The 23833-nt window shown below is 42.1% G+C and overlaps 1 protein-coding gene across 19 annotated transcripts in view; it reads right to left on the bottom strand.

Moving 5' to 3' along the window:
* banp (BTG3 associated nuclear protein) overlaps window positions 1-23833 on the bottom strand; it is a 376487-nt gene that overhangs the window by 327681 nt on the left and 24973 nt on the right. For all 19 annotated transcript variants that reach the window (XR_010976672.1, XR_010976674.1, XR_010976675.1 and 16 more), the window contains exon 3: window positions 3850-3966. Coding sequence is in view for 8 of the 19 variants with exons in the window: in XM_068049289.1 (XP_067905390.1) it covers window positions 3850-3919 (70 nt within the window). In the remaining 11 variants the exon portion in view is untranslated. The remainder of the gene's footprint in view (window positions 1-3849; window positions 3967-23833) is intronic.

Genomic DNA, 23833 nt, shown 5'->3' on the forward strand with positions numbered 1-23833 from the left:
ACTGATACCGCTACTTATCCACTTACAACTGGCCCATAATTAAATTCATGACCACTAATACATTGTCATGTAAAAGTATGACTGCAAATTTGATCCCAAATGACTAGATTTTTCAGAACATAATTTTAGTCATTACCGTTAAGGACTTCAATCTTAGCAGTGTACAAATGAACTGGTTTATATAGAGATTTTAATAATTATGGAAATAGATTTTTGACTTAGCAGTCAGGTTATTTTTTAGCACATGTAGGACTTTGTGTTTTATTACTAAAATTGAGTTATATTTTCCTCTGGGTATATAGTTAAGGAAAAGATATTTTACTTGACTATTGTAAATCAATAGCGGTTTGGTAATTTTTTTATATTTAAAGTCAAATGATAATATGTTGGTCAACCAATTACACATTGCTAGGCAGCTTTCAGAACGACAGAGAAAAAAATAGCTGTGTGTGCAATCAAACAAGGCTACTCTTCTGCAGCTTCTTAAAGCTGGATTACAGAATTGCATTGCTTGTTGGATCTAACCTTAATGGAGCAAGGTTAAGCTGATAACTGTTAAGACAGAATTTGTAGCCTGGAAGCTGCAACAAGTGGAATTCCTCTCTGCGACCCCAGTTTCCAACACAAGTGCTTCATGATTTGTCGTCGAAATAAAATTCCTACCAAACGGGTATTGGTAACATTTTGGTAGATCAAATATGATCGATATTCCTTTCTTTTTAATCTACAAATAGATTTATCTGCAGATGACACGACCAAGAAGCATTTGCGATTGGTCTTTCTTCGATCCTTTTGAAACTATGCAAAATAACTGCTATCAATCCATAATATGTAACATATACTAACAGTGATCCACTTTGGCAGAATCAGTGTAATAAAACATCAAACTGATGTCAAAATGTATCTTCACTGTCTTACAGTCACTGGTCCAATCCTATGATATATATTTTACAAACAAACTGTTTATAAGTACTGCCTGTGGTTGACAAATTCAGAATAAACATTCCACAGAAATTCACTAGTTCAAAGAAAGACTGTAGTGCAGTCATATTTGCAGATGGATATACTTCCAAAATATCTTCAATCTTCCTCTACTAATACTTGCTGGCAAGCCTGGAAAAGGTCCATCCTTAAAAATGTGTGTCCGCCATTTAGTTCATGAAAAATTCACAGGCTTATGTAATTGTTACGTCCCAGTCCAGGGTAATTATATAATCATTACAAACACTAATATTCCGGTTCAATTTTAGCACTGAAACAGAGGGTACACCCCACTTAGTATACTCTATTTTTATGATTGCCCCATATTCTCTAGTATTGGTAGTTCAGCAGGATTGTTTTTAATTACAAATCCATATTGAGCAGATTTTGCTTTCAAGAATTTTTGCGCAGAATCTGTTTCTTACTTTTAATTTAGCCTCTACGGCATAAACAGCTCTTAAGGGTTCAAACACTATGTATTTATTCCCACAAACCAATGTCTTTTTTCAAACCTTAATTTTCCAACAGTTTAACTGTATAGAAAATAGTAAGCTAACGCCTTTGCTTCAACAAAATATCTGAACTTCATAGGTCACAAATGCATCAATTTTAGGAGGCACCAGTTCTCCAGTACAGGATGTCAAAGTAACACCTGTATCCTGGAATTTTTCACAATTTTGTAGATAATGTTTCTCTGGTAAAAGCACTGATGTAGATATTCGCACCGATATCCCCTGTGAGAAAGAAAGTGGGGTTGAGGTGCGGGTTGGTGGTGGTGGAGAAATTAATGTGGTGAATTACTGTATCAGGGGAAGAGTTTCTCTGAAGTGTGTTCAGAAGAGTTTTCTAGATCCGTAGGTTTCTGGCTCCATGAGGAAGGAGGCATTGCTGCATCTGGTTCTAAGGAATAAGGTGGCCAAGTGGTCAGTAGGGGAACATTTCGGAGACAATGATCATAGTACCATAAGGTTTAAGTTCGATATGGGAAAAAAAAAGGAGCAATCCAGAGTAAAAATAATTAATTGGGCAAGAGCCAATTTCAATGGGGTGAGAATGGAACTGGCCCAGGTAAATTGGAATCAAGAATCAAAAACAGCAACAGAACAATGGGCTACCTTTAAAGAAGAGATGGTTCGTGTACCGTCGAGGGACATTCCCACAGGGAGGAAAAATAGGACAAACAAAGCTAGAGCTCCCAGGATGATGAACGAAATACAGAGTTAGATGAAGCAGAAAAAGGGCGTGTATGGCAAATGCCAGGCTGATAATATAAGAACCAGGCTGAATATAGAAAGTTCAGAGGCCAAGTGAATAAAGAAATGAGAGAGAAGCAAGGAGAGTATGAGAAGAGACTGGCAGCTAACATAAAGGGGAATCCAAGTCTTCTATAGGCATATAAATAGTTTAAAGGTGGCAAAAGGAGGAGTGGGGCCAATTAGGGACCAAAAAGGAGATTTATGCATGGAGGCAGAGGGTATGGCTGAGGTCCAAAATGAGTACATTGCATCAGTCTTTACCAAGGAAGAAGATGCTGCTAAAGTCATAGTGAAAGAGGAGGTAGTTCAGACACTGGATGGGCTAAACATTGATCGAGAGTAGGTATTAGAAAGGCTGGCTGAACTTAAAGCTCATAAGTCACCAGGAACAGATCAGATACATCCGAGGATACTGAAGGAAGTAAAAGTGGAAACTGCAGAGGCACTGGCCAAAATCTTCCAATCCTCCTTAGATACAGGACTGCTGCCAGAGGACTGGAGAATGTCAAACGTTGTATCCTTGTTCAAAAAAGGGTGTAAGGATAAGCCCAGCAACTACAGGCCAGAGTCAGTTTAACATCGGTGTTGGGAAAGATTTTAGAAACGATAATTAAGGACAAAATTAACAGTCCCTTGGATAAATATGGTTAAATTAAGGAAGGCCAACATGGATTTGTTGCGGGCAAATCATGTTTTGTGGAAGGGTCGAGAACCGAAGAACACTGATTTAAGATGAATGGCAAAAGAACCAAAGGCAGCATGATGAAAAATGTTATTACTCAGCGAGTGGTTAGGATCTGGAATGCATTGCCTGAGAGTGTGGTGGAAGAAAATTCAATCATGGTTTTCAAAAGTGCATTGGATAATTATCTGAAGAGAATCAATTTGCGGGGCTATGGGGACTATTTTACTGCTCTTGCAGAGAGCAGGCATGGACACGAATGGCCGAATCACTATTTTCTGCTGTAACCATTCCATGATTTTAAACAGTGATAGGAAATGGAATTATCAACCATAGTTAAAATGAGACAAACAAGAGAGATAAAACTATGCTGACATCTGCATACCATGACATTGTACCATTCATCAGGAAATTGGATCAAGAGAAAACCACTCAATGTTTGAAATCACAGCGTGAAAATATACAGCTGCCAAATTGTAGTTAACTCAGAATACGATACGGTTCAAACAAGAACAACAATTTGAACCATAGGTTGCTTGGGAATCTTTGATTTGCACATTTGTGGTCAGCTATCTTAGTAATAGCATATTGGGACAGCATGTGGATCTATGTTAATAACATTGTTTTAAGAATCACAGCTTCAAGAAACACAACTAACCTCAAAGTTTGGTAACATATCCCAGCTTTCATCAATTCCTTGACTACTATGATAACTGATTTTTTTCAATAAAGTTTATATTTTTCAGCATATTCATAGAATATTAACATTTTTGGTTGTATTGTTCGTTCCTGTAGTATTTAACACTCAGAGATCACAGGAGGTGATGAAAAACACTTTCTATGAAAAGAAAAGGTGATTTAGTGCTTATTTAAACACTAGTCAAATATTATTTTTTGCTTGGTTAACACTGACATTACCCTATGGCTCACCTGCTTGATCTTGTGTCAGGTCATCAACTGCAATCTGAACCACATCTGTCAAATCGTGTTCTGACATCATCTAGTTACTAACCAGCAACAACATCCACTTCAAAGCCCCACTGCAGTCTGAAATGTATAGCACATAAAAACAAAAATAGTTGTCAAATTAATATCAACATTGGTCTTCTAGAAATAATGGTTAGACAATCATTGCATTTCAGTTAAAAAGCTTTGAACACATGATTTTCTCCATTAGCAATGCACTGCATTATCTCCTGGTCAGTTTGGCTGACTGACCAGCTCCAGCAGCGATGCCCAAGGTCAGCATCAAAACACCTTATAAGGATCGCCTCTGGCCTGTGCCCATGAATAACACAAAAAATACTTAATCCGAAACACCATGAATTCATAAATCCAATTTGTTGCACACCACATTTAAGTATGGGATTGAGAAGGAGAGTGCATTACAGGTTTGCGCGAGCCTCATTTTAATGTAATTCGACCAATTAAGTTAAAATTTTGAAGTTCAAGATTCCACATGCAGCTATACCAACAGCATTTATCCCACCCATATAAATTAAGCGCAAGACTATTGAGCAGGCATGGCCTTCTTTTGACTTTTTTTAAAAAGTAGTTGCTGCTTGTTTTTGAAGAGCACTTTTTTTGGTTGGAAGCATTTTTAACTTCTACACTGCACATTTAGAAAATATTATTCCCCTTTCTAGTTCTGTCTTTTTACAGAAATCTTCATTTTGCAAAGCTACATGTTACAGAACAAGTGCACCTAACAAGGATATTATGATGGAATGAACTGTGCAAGTTCCATTAATGTTGTGTGACTTGGATGACAAATGGATCCTGTGTGCCATATGCTTATGGGCAAAAAGCAACTGCTCAAAGGAGGGGGCACTTGTACTTCTCCTGAAACCTGTATTGACATGTTCTACCAGCTGACTTAGCTCTTCATTGTTGAGAGGTGGTCTTTGGACCCAAAACAGGATGCAATCCTTTCCTGTTGTAAGAACTCAAGGTGTTTTTGTTGATTGTGGCAGCTTTGTTCAAATTGCTCCTTGCAATCATAAAGTCATGATGGAAATCAATGTTTTGCTCAGCTGTGTCTGACCAGATCTGTAAATGGCAGCTAATCGCACCCCTGACTTGACTCCCTTTTCAAATGAAGAGGGAACTGATACACAAAATTCAGCTATGTGAGCTCTTCCCCTACTATTGCCTTACCACAAGCAAGTACAGCCCCGATGTCGCTGACCTTGCAAAATTCGAGCTAGCCTATAGCCTCTAATACAGTGTACAATGATTTAGTTTTTCATGTTGTATTGGCATAAGTTACATTAAATCTAAAAGGGTTACAATGGGTAAATAACATTTAAAATCTAACTGCCAAGTTTAAAGATAACAATATAACGCTGCTACATTTAAAAAGCTCAATTTACCTCCATGATGAAACATAGGTATAATAGGCTTAATTAAGCAGAATTTACAGATAGTTAATATATTATACCTTTTAGAATTAAAGACTGAATAAATGGTCAGTTTTCACAACTCACTGAAATTCCCCTTTAAAAAGGTAGAGTTAGGAATTTCAAGGTCTTACAAGGTCCCTGTTACAATAGAATGTGAACCAGAAACACCTTTTAAATTGGAAAATCCATTTCAACATTTCTGTTGCCAGGGACTTGGAGGATAAACGCACATTGAAACATGCTGTGTGACATCAGCAAGAGGTAGCAATAAAGTTAATTGATAGTGTTGGTAAAATGTAGACAGATCAATTCAAAAGGTTGCTTCAAGGTACAATTAAAAAAACACAATTATAGAGAATAAACTAGTAAATGGAATAATACTTACAGGAACAGATGTCAAGTAAGCACAATTATAAACATTTTGACCAGATAAATGCTCACAACTTCAAGAGCGGGGGGGGGGGGGGGGGGGGTTTCCAGCAAAACATTAAGTGGGGAGGCTAGTTAATGATACCACCAAATATGGATCTCAAAAGCAGGAAAAACACACACAGAAAGGTAACACCGATATGCTAAAAGGTCAGATGATACCTTAGAAACGGTATAAACATGAAGGTTTCTGAAGTAAAAATTAAAAGTGTTGAATTCCTCATCAATACTTCTCACCCTATGGCTTACTCAGGGAATTTAAGGTAAAAGTTTTCTTTAAATTTTGATGGATATTCTACAATATGTTGCTGTAACATTAGCAGGGTTAAACTTTTGGATTGTATTTTAGAAATATTATGTGTTACATCCTAGTAATATTTGATATTGTGATATACTTATCCACTTAAGTGTATCGCATGTTTAACTTTTCTATATTTGTTAAAGAATTTATGAATCGTCTCATGTAGCATTCTGTATACAACTACAAGAACCCCCTCTCTGTGTCTCATTAAGTGGAGAGGTACATATTGAAGAGAGTTTCCCAGACCCTTAAAATATCTGGGAAATTTATGACTTAGCCATAATTATTATTTTTTTTAAATAGGCTTTCTGAAAGATGGTAATATTCTCTGTTAGTTTTCTTTCTTTGAGGGAAAACTAGTTCAATTCTTTGGACCCAAATAAGTGTCTATAAGAATTTGTCTGGTTTGAACTTAATTAAGGGAGATTCATAGGGATGTACACCTGATTTGGTTTAGACTCTATAAGGGGTTAAAGTCATAAATCACTTCACCTCCAGCAATGGTTTCTCTTCCCAACCCATTACCTCCAGAGAGCCCCAGTGATCTATCTTTGGTTCCCTTCTCTCCATCATCCGAAGATAGAGGATCAAGCTTCATACGTATGCAAAAAACACTCAGCTCTACTGCAATATCATCTCTCTCAACCCTTCCAGTGCCTGGAGAAATTTTCCACCACACAAGATCAGATGGCAGGTTGTTCAATCTTGCCCATCTTAAGGCGAAGACCAAAGTACCGAAAGTCCTCATCAGGGAATTCCTCTTTGCTGACGATGCTGCATTAACATCCCACACAGAAGAGTGTCGGCAGAGACTCATCGACAGGATTGCGGCTGCCTGCAACGAATTTGGCCTAACCATCAGCCTCAAGAAAACAAACATCATGGGACAGGACGTCAGAAATGCCCCATCCATCAATATCGGCGACCACGCTCTGGAAGTGGTTCAAGAGTTCACCTACTTAGGCTCAACTATCACCAGTAACCTGTCTCTCGATGCAGAAATCAACAAGCGCATGGGAAAGGCGTCCGCTGCTATGTCCAGACTGGCCAAGAGGGTGTGGGAAAATGGCGCACTGACACGGAACACAAATGTCCGAGTGTTTCAAGTCTGTGTCCTCGGTACCTTGCTCTATGGCAGTGAGGCCTGGACAACGTATGTCAGCCAAGAGCGGCGTCTCAACTCATTCCATCTTCGCTGCCTCCGGAGAATCCTTGGCATCTGATGGCAGAACTGTATCTCCAACACAGAAGTACTCGAGGCGGCCAACATCCCCAGCATATACACCCTACTGAGCCAGCGGCGCTTGAGATGGCTTGGCCACGTGAGCCGCATGGAAGATGGCAGGATCCCCAAGGATGCATTGTACAGCGAGCTCGTCACTGGCATCAGACCCACCGGCCGTCCATGTCTCCGCTTTAAAGACGTCTGCAAACGTGACATGAAGTCCTGTGACATTGGCCACAAGTCGTGGGAGTCAGTTGCCAGTGATTGCCAGAGCTGGCGGACAGCCATAAAGGCGGGGCTAAAGAGTGGCGAGTTGAAGAGACTTAGCTGTTGGCAGGAAAAAAGACAGAAGTGCAAGGAGAGAGCCAACTGTATAACAGCCCCGACAACCAATTTTATCTGCAGCGTCCGTGGAAGAGTCCGTCACTCTAGAATTGGCCTTTATAGCCACTCCAGGTGCTGCTCCACAAACCACTGACCACCTCTCGGCGCTTACCCAATGTCTCTCGAGACAAGGAGGCCAAAGAAGAAGAACCCTTCCATTTCCTCTGTTATCAGGCTGTTTGGCCAACATACAGTCTTGGATGAGTCATAATTCTCTCCTGCTGAACAATGGGACTACCACCGTGATTCTTTTTGGCCCCCGCCACAAACCCCATTACCGTGCTACCAATTTCATTCCCCTCCAACGTCAATACTTCAGACTAAATCAGACAGTTCACAAAATCAGAATCCTATTCAACTCTAAGCTTAGCTTGCGACCCTATATCCTCTCCATCACAAAGGCTGCCTATTTTCATCTGCATAATATTGAATACACTCCTACCTGCATCCATCTGCTGAACCATTCAGCCATTACTTTGTCCCCTCCTGATTCAACTATTCCAAAGCTCCACTTACCAGCCTCCCACCTTCCCCTCTCCATAAACGTCAGATCATTCAAAACTCTGCTGCATGCATCATATCCTGCACAAAGTTCCATTCACCCAGAACCTGCCCTCACTGACCTACATTGGCAACTGGATCCCAACATCCCAAATTTTAAATTCTCATGCTTATGTTTAAATTCTTTCATGGTCTCATCCTTCCCTATCTCTAACCTCCTCGAGGCCTAGAAATGCCACAACCTTACTCTGCATCAGACCTCTTCTGCATCCTTCCTCCCCTCACACCACTATCGGCAGTCATGTCTTCAACCACCTAGGTCACACAATCTGGAACTGTCTCCCTAAACTCTCCTGACTCACCAACTTCCTCTCTTTCATGAAGATCTTCCTTATAAACCACCCATAGATCACACCTTACATTTCCTTCTTTGACGCTGTCCATTTTTAAATGCCTGGGAAGAATCTTGGTATGTTTTTGCGTGTTAAAAGACACTACACCAATGTAAGTTGCTGTTCACTTAGTTAAGTGAGAGTTCGATTCAGATGACTAAAATATTTAACAATTGGAAGTTTTTTTTTTAAAAAGGACCTTCAGCAAAATTAAGCCTCATACACACTTTGAAAAAGAAAATATATAATCAGAAAAGGCAATAGTTAAATTTGAACTATTCCCATATCCCTTGATGTCATTAGTATCCAGAAATTTCTGTCTTGAACATGTCAAATGATTGAGCTTCCATAGCCCTCTGGGGTAGAGAATGCCAAAGATTCACCACCCTCTGAGTGAAGAAATTCCTCCCCATCTGAGTCTTAAATGGCCTACCCTTTATTCTGAGACTGTGTCCCCTGGTTCTAGGCTCACCAGCCAGAGTAAACATCATTTCCACATCCACTCTGTCACGCCCTGTTAAGAATTTTGTAAGTTTCAATAAGATCACCTCTCATTCTTTGAAACTCTAGACAATGTAGGCCCAGTTTCCTTAATCTCTCTTAAAGGCAGGTAGTGCAGGAGTCCCCAGAGAGCATCCCACTTACCAACCAGTATTCAGTTGTGAGTACCAATGGGAGAGAGGGTTCCTCTGGAGAGTGCAGCGAGAGTCATGACCAGAGCACCATGGGTGACTCAGTTGTGCAGGGAGGCAGCAGAAAGGACAAGAGAGCAATAGTGATAGGGGATTCCATAGTTAGGGGAACAGATAGGCATTTCTGTGGTCAAAGACCTGATTCCAGGATGGTATGTTGCCTCCCTGGTGCAAGCATCATGGATATCACTGAGTGACTACAGGGCATTCTGGAGGGGGAGAGTGCACAGCCAGAGGTCATGGTCCACATTGATACCAAAATATGGGAAAGAAGAGGGATGAGGTCCTGCAGGCTGAGTTTCGGGAGTTAGATACGAGATTAGCAAGTGGGACCTCAAAGAACAAAGAACAGTACAGCACAGGAACAGGCCATTCGCCCCTGCAAGCCTGCGCCAATCTTGATGCCTGTCTAAACTAAAACCTTCTGCACTTCCGGGGACCGGATCCCTCTATTCCCATCCTATTCATATATTTGTCAAGATGCCTCTTAAACGTCACTATCGTACCTGCTTCCACCACCTCCCCCGGCAGCAAATTCCAGGCACTCACCACCCTCTCTGTAAAGAAATTGCCTCGCACATCCCCTCTAAACTTTGCCCCTCGCACCTTAAACTTATGTCCCCTAGTAACTGACTCTTCCACCCTGGGAAAAAGCTTCTGACTATCCACTCTGTCCATGCCACTCATAACTTTGCAAACCTCTATCATGTCGCCCCTCCACCTCCAATCTCTGGATTACTCCCAAGGCCACGTGCCAGTGAGCACAGGAATAGGAAAACACACCAGATGGATGCATGAGATGGAGAGATGGTGCAGGAGGGAAGGTTTCAGATTTCTGGGGCATTAGGACCAGTTCTAGGGAAGGTAGGACATGTACAAGCCAGACGGTCTGCACCTGAACAGGACTGGGACAAATATCCTTGCAGGAAGGTTTGCTAGTGCTGTTGGGGATGGTTTAAACTAGCTTGACAGGGGGATGGGAACCTGAGCACAGTCTTAGATAGGACAATTTCAGGACAGGGAACAGGAAGCAGAAACTTCCAGACTGATTCTGGAAGACAGAAGAAGCAAAGGATAAAAAGTGTGCAGCACAGGAATTTGGCCGTGTTAAAAGGTATTTATTTAAATGCAAGGAGTATAGTAAATAAAACCGATGAGCTGAGGGCACAGATAGACACATGGTATCATGATATCATTGCTAGAATGGAAACTTGGCTCAGAGAGGGGCGAGAATGGCAGCTCAACATCCCTGGATATAGAGTTTTCAGGTGGGATAGAGAGGGAGATAAAAAAGGAGGGGGTGTTTCATTATTAGTTAAGGAATCAATAACAGCCTTGATGAGGAATGATCGGCTAAATGAATCATCAAATGAGGCCATATGGATGGAGTTCAGAAATAAAAAGGGGCAGCCACATAACGAGGCGTGTACTATAGACCCCCAAATAGTGAGAGGGAGGTAGAAGAACAAATATGTAGGCAAATGTTTGAGTGCAAAAACTATAGGGCAGTAATAGTTGGGGATTTCAACTACCCCAATAGCAACTGGGATGCAAACAGTGTGAAGGACACAGAGGGGGCAAAATTCTTGAACTGCATTCAAGAGAGCTTTTTTAGCCAGCACATAACAAGCCCAACAAGAGGGGGCGCAATTCTAGATTAAGTCTTTGGGTAAAGAAACTGGGCAAGTGGAGGAAGTAATAGTGGGTGACCATTTTGGAGATAGTGACCATAATTCAGTAAGTTTTAGCATAATCATAGAAAAGGATAAAGAAAGAACAGGAGTAAAAGTTCTAAATTGGGGGAAGGCGAATTTTAAGAAACTGAGTGGTGACCTGGCGAAAGTGGACTGGATACAGCTACTTGAGGGAAAATCAGTGGCAAACCAGTAGGAGGCATTCAAAAGCGAGGTACTACAGGCACAGTGTAGGCATGTCCCCAGTAAGATAAAGGGTAGTATGGCCAAATCTAGAGCCTCCTGGTTTTCTGGAAGCTTACAGGGTAAGTTAAAGCAGAAAAAGAAAGCTTATAATGATCAGAAAAATCTTAATACTTTCGAAAGCTTAGAGGAGTATAGAAAGTGGAGGGCAGAAGCAAAATAGTAAATTAGGAAAGCAAAGAGAGGATGTAAAAAATTATTGGCAAGTAAAATCAAGGAAAACCTGAAGATGTTTTATCAGTACATTAAGAGCAAGAGGATAACTAAGGAAAGGGTACGGCCAATCAGGGATGTACAAGGGAACTTATGGGTCGATGCAGAAGATGTGGGCAGGGTTCTTAATGAGTTTTTTGTCTCTGTCTTCACAAAGGAGAGGGTCGATGCAGATATTGTAGTAAAAGAGGAGGAGTATGAAATATTAGATAGGATAAGCATAATGAGGGAGGAAGTACTCGAGGGTCTGACATCTTTGAAAATGGATAAATTGCAAGGGCTGAATGGATTGCATCCCAGATTGTTAAAGGAAGCCAGGGAGAAAATAGAGGATGCAAAGAGTATCATCTTCAAATCCTCACTAGATACAGGAAAGGTACCAGACGATTGGAGGTCTGCAAATGTTGTACCATTGTTTAAAAAGGATACGAGGGATAGGTCAAACAATTATAGGCCGGTCAGTCTGACCTTGGTGGTGGGTAAATTGTTAGAATCTATTCTGAGGGACAAGATAAACTGCCACTTAGAAAGGCACAGATTAATCAGGGATAGTTAGCATGGATTTGTTAAGGGAAGGTCATGTCTTACTATGCTAATTGAACGTCTTGAGGAAGTAACAAGAAGGATTGATGAGGCTAGTGCAGTGGATGTAGTCTACATGGACTTTAGTAAGGCATTTTACAAGGTCCCACATGGCAGACTGGGCAGTAAATGAAAGCCCATGGGATAGAGGGCAAGGTGGCAGGTTGGATCCAGAATCGGCTCAGGGACAGGAAACAAAGGGCAGTAGTCAACGGATGTTTTTGTGAATGGAAAGCTGTTTCCAGTGGCGTTGCACAGGGTTCAGTGTTGGGTCGCTTGCTGTTTGTGGTATATATTAATGATTTGGACTTTGGAAGGTCATGTCTTACTAACTTAATTGAACTTTTAGAGGAAGTAACAAGAAGGATTGATGACGGTAGTGCAGTGGATGTGGTCTACATGGACTTTAGTAAGGCAATTTGACAAGGTCCCACATGGCAGACTGGTCAGTAAAATGAAAGCTTATGGGATACAAGGCAATGTGGCAGGTTGGATCCAGAATTGGCTCAGGGACAGGAAACAAAGGGTAGTAGTTGACGGATGTTTTTGTGAATGTAAAGCCATTTCCACTGGCCTTCCACAGGGCTCAGTATTGGGTCCCTTGCTGTTTGAGGGAGACACGATTGGGAGATTTGCTGATGACACAAAAATTGGTCGTGTGGTTGATAGTGAAGAGGATAGTTGTAGACTCCAGAATGATATCAATGGTTTGGTTGAGTGGGCGGAAAAGTGGCAAATGGAATTCAATCCAGATAAGTGTGAGGTAATGCATTTGGGGAGGGCAAATAAAGCAAGGGAATACACAATAAATGGGAGGACATTGAGAGGGGTAGAAGAAGTGAGAGACCTTGGAGTGTATGTCCACAGGTCCCTGTAGGTGGCAGGACAGGTAGATAGAGTGGTGAAGGAGGCATATGGAATGCTTTCCTTTATTGGCCGAGGTAGAGAATTCAAAAGCAGGGATGTAATGCTGGAACTGTGTAAAATGCTGGTTAGGCCACAGTTGGAGTATTGCCTGCAGTTCTGGTCACCACATTACAGAAAGGACATAATTGCTCTGGAGAGAGTACAGAGGAGATTTACAAGAATGTTGCCAGGGCTTGAAAGTTGCAGATTGGATCGGATAGGGTTGTTTTCCCTCGACCAGAGGAGGCTGATGGGTGACTTAATTGAGGTGTACAGAATTATGAGGGGCCTAGATAGAGTAGACAGGAAGGGCCTGTTTCCCCTGGCGGACAGGTCAATTACCAGGGGCACAGATTTAAGGTGACTGGTAGAAGGATTAGAGGGGACATGAGGAAAACCTTTTTTACCCAGAGAGTGGTGGGTGTCTGGAATTCACTGCCAGCAATGATGCTGGAGGCAGAAACCCTCAATTCTTTTAAAAGGTACCTGGACATGCACCTGAAGTGCTGCAAGCTGCAAGGCTATGGACCAGGTGCTGGAAGGTGGGATTAGATTGGGCGGCTAATTTCTATTTTGTTTCTTCTCAGCCAGCACGGACACGACAGGCTGAATGGCCCCCTTCTGTGTCGTAATTTTACTATGGTTCTATGGAAACCTGCATCTTTTGAAAATAAACCTTGTGTTTGAAAAGTGACAGATTCCTATTACCTCCTGTCTCTGAAGAATTCCTGCATCCAGTGTGGTTCCTGTTGCATCCTGTGTTTTGGGAAATCCTGGAACCTGAAGAAAGCTTCTACTGCTGTATTGCTGCTGTGAGTCCTAACCAGACCTGTTGCTACACCCCTGCTGTAGTCAAATTGCCTTGAATGCCTACCCATCACTGACTGTTCATCAACCTCACCTGGAGAGATTTCAAGTGGCATCCGACTCTGGGACATTGAAGAATTTCTTACCAGAGCGCGACAAACTGAATTATTTTATTATTCCTTTTATTCCTATGAAACAGCTGTAAACCAAAATGCTTTTTTTGAATGTATGTATGAGGGCTATTGAAATTAGGAGCTTTTCATATATATTGATTTATGTTATTACTGATTGAGATTTTTTTTCTAATAAATAGTTAATGTTGTTGTTTAAAGAAACCTGGTTGGTGTGCTTTATTCTGGGGGACAAATTGGCTATTCTTCAGTAGGTGGAAAGATTTATTGATATGCTGTGACCCATGGAGAGGTGGCACTGAATTAACAGTGCATTCCTCCCAACTTGGTCATAACAGGGGATATGACCCAAATATCTAGGATTATTATTAAGGCATGGACATCATGCAAGTAAATAGTGTGTGTGATAAAATTGTGTTTATAGAAGCAGCTGCCACTCATTTAACATGAGAAAGCATATGAAAGATTGGAAGTTCAGATGTTTTCAATTTTCCCAGCAAGTGACTGGTCTGTTGAATAGACCAGAGGAAGGACTGAAGGAAGTCTTTTATCGTCCTTCAAAAGGACATAAGTTGGAATGCTGGAAAATTAATCAAACATATCAAGGCAAGAATAAATTATTTCTGGATAGTAATAAGATGTTTTGGGGCTTCCCTGCTCAGTTATGAGGGGACAGAAGAATCGTGAATTGGATCAAGGATGGTTTGTCTTTCCCGGTAGAAGGCAGGGAGGGGATAGGAGGTGCATGGTGCAGCATAAAAATAAAGACTATAGAGGAAAGTTACAAAAAGAAAATCAGAAATATTAAGGGGAATAACCTTCAAATAACAAAAACTAAAGGGAAATTAAAAGGCTTTCTAAAGTCACATTAATGGTCGGAGGGTAGTCAAGATAGGGGTAGAGCCACTGAGAAAACTTGCAGTAGACAGCGAGAAAGTGGTAGACACTAAATAAACACTTTGCCTAAATTTTCACAAAGCACGTCTTATTTTATTTATTTAGAGATACAGCACTGAAACAGGCCCTTCGGTCCACCGAGACTGTGCCGACCAACAACCACCCATTTATACTAATCCTACACTAATCCCATATTCCCTACCACATCCCCACCTTCCCTCAATTCTCCTACCACCTACCTACACTAGGGGCAATTTACAATGGCCAATTTACCCATCAACATGCAAATCTTTGGCTGTGGGAGGAAACCAGAGCACCCGGCAGAAACCTATGCGGTCACAGGGAGAACTTACAAACTCCACACAGGCAGTACCCAGAACTGAAAACTGGTCGCTGGAGCTGTAAGGCTGCGGTGCTAACCACTGCGCCATTGTGCCGCCCGTCTAAATCATGGAACTGTTCAAATACCAGAGGTGGATTTGTAACAGATAGTGATTATTATTGAAAGAAAAATGATAATTGCATTATTCAAACTCAAGAGCAAGTCACAGGATTTGATGGTTTTTAGATCCAAGATTCTAAAGGAAGCTACAGAAGACGATATGGAGGCTTATACTATCATATTCCAAAGTTCTGTAGAAAAACAAATTGTGCCAAAGAACTAGGGTATGGCAAATGTGAGAATTTTCTTCAAAAAGGGAAACAGGAATAAAGCAAGAAATAATAATCCAAGTAGCCTACATATTTCTAAAAGTCAAGTAATGGCTGACCAATCTTAAAGAATTCTTTTTAAAAATATCATGATTAAATAAAGAAAATGCAGCCAAGGTGCATTACATGGATTTAAAAACATTTGTCGTTAAAATACTACACTGAATTAAGGCAAACATGGCCATATGAATATAGAGATGGTTGGAGCATGAAAACTGAACAGTAGTGATAAAAGGAAATTTCTTAAGATTGGCAAAATCTCATGAGAGGTGTTCTATGGGAATCTCAGTTAAGGCTGCTCTTATTTACTACATATGCATAGTAATGAGTTTGGGGATTGAGCAGATCAAAATCTTACGATGACAGTGAATTGCACGCATATGGAGATTAACGTTCAAGTGAACGCTCCTTAGAGGCTACAAGGTGTAATTGCTCTGCATTCTTGAAATGAATGCTGGATCATTACAGATCAAGCTGGGATTTCTTCTTTGAGTTTAAAATAGGTCCAATTGTTATTCAAGCACTATATGAAGAGGAGCAGGGGAGTTCCCCAAGTGTTCTAGCCAATAGTTATCCCCCAACCAACAGACCAAAAACAGATTAACTGTTCACTCACTATTGTTTGTCAAATCTTTGCTATGCACAAAGTAGTTGCTGCATTTGTCTGCAAAACAGTGCCAGTGACTTCAAAAGTAATCAAAGGCTATAAGGCAGTTTTGCAACATCTTTCTTTGGTAAACACAAGCTCTAAAAGGTCATTCACAAGAACTGTAAACACTGGAATGTATTATCAGTTTCAGGCTGTAAATGAGTAACATGCCTGTTTCAGTGCTGTATCTCTAAATATAAATATTAAGGATCTGGATGTCCTCGTGCATGAATCGCAAAATGTTAGTATGCAGGTAAAGCAGATATCAGGAAAGTTAATGGAATCTTATTGCGAGGGGAATTGAATACAAAAGTAAGGAGGTTATGTTTCAGTTATACAGAGCAATGGTAAGACCACATCTGGAGTACTGTGTACAGTATTGGTCTCCTTATTTAAAGGAAGGATGTAAATGCGTTGGAAGCAGTTCAGAGAAGGTTGACTAGACTAAGCTGGAATGGATAGGTTGTCTTATGAGGAAAGGATGGACAGGCTAAGCTTGTATCCGCTTGAGTTTGGAAGAGTAAGAGGCGACTTGATTGAAACAGATAAGATCCTGAGAGGTCTTGACAAGGTGGATGTGGAAAGGATGTTTCCCTTTGTGGGAGTATCTAGAACTAGTGGTCACTCTTTAAAAATAAGGGGTAGCCCATTTAAGACAGAGATTAGGAGAAATAAGTAAGAGGGTGAAAAGTTATCGGGGGTAGGTGGGAATGTGGAGCTGAGGTTACAATCAGATCAGCCATGATCTGTTGAAGGGTGGAGCAGGCTCGAGGGGCCTACTCCTGCTCCTAATTCGTATGTTTGTATGAGCACTTTACCCCGTAACATACAATGCTCTGTTGCTCAAGTGTCCTGGCTATACCTTGATAGTGATATAACTTAAAACTATGCATTCTTGAGATAAATGCTCAAGTCAATTACAAATCAAGCTAGATATTAGAACCCTAATCCTGTTTGTGGAAAAATCAGTTAAGAAGCTGCAGATGTTCTACTGAGTACAATGTGTGATAAAGAGATGTCCATTAGACAGATTGTAACAGCTGTTGGGGGGGGGGGGGGGGGGGAAGGGTGAGGGTGGTTGACCTACCAATAAAATGTGATTAATAGATAGGTAATTAAATATCAGTCCAGAGGCAAAACATCCAAATCTGCTGTGCCTGGGACTGAAAGGATGCCTGCAATTCTTTATAATGATTTCATCCCCTCAGTTAGTCCATCAGGAAGTCACAGAGTCATACAGTACAGAAACAGGCCCTTCGGCCCATCATGTCTGTGCCGGCCATCAAGCACCTATCTATTCTAATCCCATTTTCCAGCATTGGCCCGTAGTCTTGTCTGCTATGGCGTTTCAAGTGCTCATCTAAATACTTCATAAATGTTGTGAGAGGTCCTGCCTCTACCACCCCTTCAGGCAGTGTGTTCCAGATTCCAACCACCCGCTGGGTGAAAACATTTTCCTCAAATCCCCTCCAAATCTATGTCCCCTGGTTATTGATCCCTCAGCTAGGGGAAAAAGTTTCTTCCTATCTATTCTACCAATGCCCCTCATAATTTTGTATACCTCAATGAGGTTCCCCCCCTCAGCCTTCTCTGCTCTAAGGAAAACAACCCCAGCCTATCCAGTCTCTCTTCATAGCTGAAATGCTCCAGCCCAGGCAACATCCTGGTGAATCCCCTCTGCACCCTCTCCAGTGCAATCACATCCTTCCTATACTGCGGTGACCAGAACACAGTACTCCAGCTGTAGCCGAACTAGCATTTGAAACAGCTCCATCATAACCTCCCTGCTCTTATATTCTATGCCTCGGCTAATAAAGGCAAGTATCCCATATGCTTTCCTAACCACCTTATCTACCTGTGCTGCTGCCTTCAGTGATCTATGGACAAGTGCACCAAGGTCCCTCTGACCCTCTGTACTTCCTAGGGTCCTACCATCCATTGTATATTCCATTGCCTTGTTAGTCCTCCCAAAATGCATCACCTCACACTTCTCAGGATTAAATTCCATTTGCCACTGCTCCGCCCATCTTTATCGTCCTGTAATCTAAGGCTTTCCTCCTCACTATTTACAACACCACCAATTTTTGTATATCTGCAAACTTACTGATCATACCTCCTATATTCACGTCTAAATCATTAATGTACGCTACAAACAGCAAGGATCCCAGCACCGATCCCTGCGGTACACCACTGGTCACAGGCTTCCACTCGCAAAAACAACCTTCAACCATCAACCTCTGCCTCCTGCCACTAAGCCAATTTTGGATCCAATTTGCCAAATTGCCCTGGATCCCCTGGGCTCTTACCTTCTTAACCAATCTCCCATGCGGGACCTTATCAAAAGCCTTACTGAAGTCCATTTGGACTACATCAACCGCCTTACCCTCATCTACACATCTAGTCACCTCCTCAAAAAATTCAATCAAGTTTGTTAGACACAATCTCCCCCTGACAAAGCCATGCTGACTATCCCTGATTAATCCCTGCCTCTCCAAGTGGAGATTAATCCTGTCCCTCAGAATTGTTCCAATAGTTTCCCGACCACTAATGTTAGACTCACTGGACTGTAATTACCTGGTTTATCCCTGCTACCCTTCTTGAATAATGGTACCACATTCGCTGTCCTCCAATCCTCTGGTACCTCTCCTGTGGCCAGAGAGGATTTGAAAATTTGTGTCAGAACCCCTGCTATCTCCTCCTTGCCTCACATAGCAGCCTGGGATACATCTCATCTGGGCCTGGGAATTTATCCACTTTTAAGTCTGCTAAAACATCTAATACTTCCTCCCATTCAATGTTAATATGTTCAAGTATATCACAATCCCCCTCCCTGATCTCTACACCCACATCGTCCTTCTCCATAGCAAACACCGATGAAAAGTAATCATTTAAAACCTCACATATGTCCTCTGGCTCCACACACAGATTGCCACGTTGGTCCCTAATGGGCCATACTTTTTCCTTGGTTATCCTCTTGCCTTTGATATACTTATTAAACGCCTTGGGATTTTCCTTTATCTTGCCCGCCAGTGCTTTTTCATTCACTCTCCTAATTACTTTCCTAAGTACACCCCCTACACTTTCGATACTCCTCTCGGGCCTCTGCTGTTTTCAGCGCTTTGAATCTGCCATAAGCCTCCTTTTTTTTTTCCTTATCCAATCCTCTATATCCCTCGACATCTAGGGTTCCCTGGACTTGTTGGCCCTACCCTTCACCTTTACGGGAACATGTTGGCCCTGAACTCTATTTCCTTTTTAAATGAGTTCCACTGGTCTGATGCCAACTTTCCTACAAGTAGCTGCTCCCAGTCCACGTTGGCCAGATCCTGTTTTATCATACTGAAATCGGTATTCCCGCAATTCAGTACTTTTATTTCCGTTCCTTCTTTATCCTTTTCCATAACTACCTTAAATCTTAGAGTTATGGTTACTATCCCCGAAATGCTCCCCCACTGACACTTCTACCACTTGTCCGGTTTCATTCCCTAGGATTGGGTCCAGTATCGCCCTTTCCCTTGTAGGACTTTCTAAGTGCTGGCTCAAAAAGCTCTCCTGTATGCATTTTAAGAATTCTGCCCCCTTTAAGCCTTTTTAGATTTAGAGATACAGCACTGAAACAGGCCCTTCGGCCCACCGAGTCTGTGCTGACCATTAACCACCCATTTATACTAATCCTACACTAATCCCATATTCCTGCCAAATCCTCACCTGTCCCTATATTCCCCTACCACCTACCTATACTAGGGGCAATTTATAATGGCCAATTTACCCATCAACCTGCAAATCTTTTGGCTGTGGGAGGAAACCGGAGCACCCGGAGGAAACCCACGCAGACACAGGGAGAACTTGCAAACTCCACACAGGCAGTACCCAGAATTGAACCCGGGTCACTGGAGCTGTGAGGCTGCGGTGCTAACCACTGCGCCGCCCTAAGACTATCCCAGTTGACATTGGAGAAGTTGAAAACCCCTATTATAACCCTATTATTATTACACCTCTCTGAGATTTGCCTACATATCTGCTCCTCTATCTCTCCCTGACTGTTTGGAGGTCTGTACGACACTCCTAGCCAAGTGATTGCCCCCTTTGTGTTTTTAAGTTCTATCCACATGGCTTCATTTGAGGAACCTCCTAAGATATCATCCCTCCTTACTGCAGTAATTGACTCCTTGATCAACAGTGCAATGCCACCTCCTCTTTCACACCCTCCCTTGTCATGCCTGAAGATTCTATACCCTTGAATATTGAGCTGCCAGTCCTGCCCTTCCCTCAACCATGTCTCTGTGATAGCAATACTTGCCTTCAATTCATCTGCCTTACCAGTAAGACTCCTTGCGTTAAAATAGACGCAATTCAGCCTTGCAATATTCGTTTGTGCCTTAACAGGTCTATATTTGCTCTGCCTTCCAGACTGACGGAGTTTCTCTTCTATATTTGGCTGTGCATCATCCCTTACAGCACCTCCATTCTGTATCCCATCCCCCTGTCAAATTAGTTTAACTCCCACCCCCAACAGCACCAGCAAACCTCCCAGCAAGAATGTTGGTCCCGTTCCGGTTTAGTTGCAACCCATCCAACTTGTACAGGTCCCACCTTTGCCAGAAACAGACCCAGTGATCCAGGAAACTAAAGCCCTCCCTCCTGCACCATCGCCTCAGCCATGCATTCATCTGCTCTATCCTCCTATTTCTATACTCACTGGCATGTGGCACCGGGAGTAATCCAGAGATCACAACCTTTGAGGTCCTGCCTTTTAATCTGCTACATAGCTCCCTAAATTCTTGTGCAGGACTTCATCCCTCTTTCTACCTATGTCGTTGGTACCAATGTGTACCACAACCTCTGACTGTTCACCCTCCCCCTTCAGAATGTCCTGTAGCCGCTCCGTGACATCTTTGACCCTAGCACCAGGGAGGCAACATACAATCCTGGAGTCACGTTTGCAGCCACAGAAACGCCTATCTGTACCCCTTACAATTGAATCCCCTATCACCATAGCTCTCCCACTCTTCTTCCTCCCCTCCTGTGCAGCTGAGCCACCGATGGTGCCATGAACTTGGCTCTTACTGCTTTCCCCTGAGCCATCTCCCCCAACAATATCCAAAGCGGTATATCTGTTAGAGAGGGGGATAACAACAGGGGACTCCTGCACTACTTGCCTTCCTCAACTCTGCCTATTGGTCACCCATTCCTTTCCTGCCTTTGCAGCATTTTCCTGCGGTGTGATCACCTCACTAAATGTGCTATCCACGATGATCTCAGCATCACGGATGCTCCACAGTGAATCCACCCGCAGCTCCAGCTCCATAATGCAGATAGCCAGTAGCTACAGATGGATACACTTCCTACACACAGTCTTCAGGGAAACTGGAAGCATCCCTGATTTCCCACATAGCACAGGAGGAGCATATCATAGGTGCGAGCTCTCCTGCCATGCCTTACCTTTAGATTACTTAGTGGAGACAAGATATTTCCTTCCCACCACCCCCGAAGAAAGACCTTGTGATGGAAACCACAACGCCCAAAATGAGACATATTAATTTTGTCATATGGAACATATGTTATTTTTGAACTGTTACTGGACTTGAAATAGCGTGTTTAAAAAGACTACAACAGTGGCTGAAAACATGGATGCACATTTGCATTCTAAAAGACAGTTGCATGAAGAAGACAATGGGAGTACTCCCTGATTCAATTAGCCAGATGGATTTTGTCAATGGTGATGACAAGAGACATTGAGAGTCATTAAGCCAGCATTCCACCAGCATCCACCCCCACCATGAATGTCTGGTAAGCTTGAAGGAATCCTGAAATCTCGCAGACAAGGCTGCTCGAAACAACGAACTAATCACATGACTAACCTGCTGCCCAACCTGGGGTTTTTTGAATTGCGCCTGACACAGAACAGTTTGGGGAAGAGACTGCAAGTGAACTTCAATGGAGCACCTCTCTCTCTCAAGCAAAGTTCCAGGGACCCATGGAAGTAATTCAAGCCTCAAGACAGAAGACCAATGAAACAAGTTTGAAAGTGTGCACTGGGCCCCAACGAGAACTGCAAGACTTAACTTCAAAGACTTTATACCCAATCCAAAAGCAGTAACTGAACTCCAGCTATTACTTCAAACCTTTCCCCTTTCCCTTCCTCTGTCTCTATTTGCATGTATGTTTATCGCGTATGAATGCTAGCATGATCACGTTGCATATTTTTCACTGAATTAGAGTTTTAAGGTTAATAAACTTACACCTTTCTTGTTTAAATCTGAGAAAACCTGTCTGGTTGAGAGAGCAGTGAGCAAGGATTCACTGAGGGGAAGCTAAAAACATGGTGTTTTAAAAATTAAACCCAGTGACGGCCAAACCAGGAAAAGGTTGAGAGGGGAGCCCTAGACCCCTGCCTCACCTGGTCGTAACAAACTGAAAACAGAAAGAAACTAGAATAAAGGGGGTAAATGAAAATATGGTTTGATCACAAATAAGTTAGAACAAAGACAAATCAATAATTTAAGTTTAAATTTTATTCTTCACTTGGCATTATCTTTGTCCAATGTCAACTATAATTTACAGTACACGCTTGGAAGTGGACAGTGAAACAAAAGTGAAGTAATTCTTTCAAATATCAATCATTCAAATAAATATTGAAATGATTTAGAGGTACAATCATCAAAATACTTTTTAAAAACTTGAATAGTTGCACAGAATATTTTTCCCAGTTTTAGTCAATTTTCTAATTATTGTTTGAAGAGCTGCTGTGAGTTACATCACTGGAGTGTACTCATTTGGAAGGGTTACTTAGCTTGATACTATGAAACATATTGGAGAGGGGATTGGGGGGGTGGGTGGGGGAGAAGAGTCAATTTTCATTTTTCACCTTTAATCAGGCAGGTGTTCACTCCACCTGTCAATGCAGTCAGCCGGAGGCCCTTTCAATTACTACTGACGTGAAAAGCTAGCTAGGAATGCTAATCATTCATCGACTGGCAGGGTAAGAAATCCAGTAGGGTGGCTGCTACTTAAAAGCAGCCCGCAGTCTGGTAAATAGGTTCACTCTTCAAAGAAAATCCATGACTTTCGGTGCACGAGGAAATGCTCAAACTGCCAGGGAGCTTTTACAACACAATAGAGTTTATCCAGCAGTCCACTACTGACTTGTTTATAGTTCTCGGACATGGCATAGACACTTTACAATCAGACATAGAGCATGCAGCTACCATGGTGGACACTACCACTGGGGCTTCCTAGCAGGAGTCTGTGGCATGTTCGTATTGAGGCCATATGGACTTTGTGCTGCACCATCTCCTCCATATTAGACAGAATGAGACACTAAATGGAGAGATTCCAATTGGTATATCGCCTTTAGTTTGCTCTCCACAGATCAGTGGAAGTAGTGTGTCACACTATGGTAGCAGGTACAGTCATGTACTGGGATTAGAACATGTTGTCATATCACAAGATGACAGCACGTGTGCACCTTTCTCTACCCCCTTAAGCAAAGCCCACCTTCATGCCAGAAAGGTAACTGGGCTACACTGCTGCAGTAGCAATTGAGTCCCCTCAGTCCCAAGCTATATGCAGGGAGTGTTCCTTTAATAGCTGGTGAACCTCCAATGTTAGTTGACCCTCCACCATGTCCATATTTGGGCAGATGCAGTTTGTTAAAAGATGGAAGGCCTGGGGCAGATGTTGGATATAACTGCTACTTCAGTGATTTTTCCAGATGAAGCGCTTTTCTATGAGCTACTGGCAAATAGTTCTAGG

This window comes from Heterodontus francisci, chromosome 17 (assembly GCF_036365525.1).
Source record: "Heterodontus francisci isolate sHetFra1 chromosome 17, sHetFra1.hap1, whole genome shotgun sequence".
NCBI classification, from domain to species: domain Eukaryota; kingdom Metazoa; phylum Chordata; class Chondrichthyes; order Heterodontiformes; family Heterodontidae; genus Heterodontus; species Heterodontus francisci.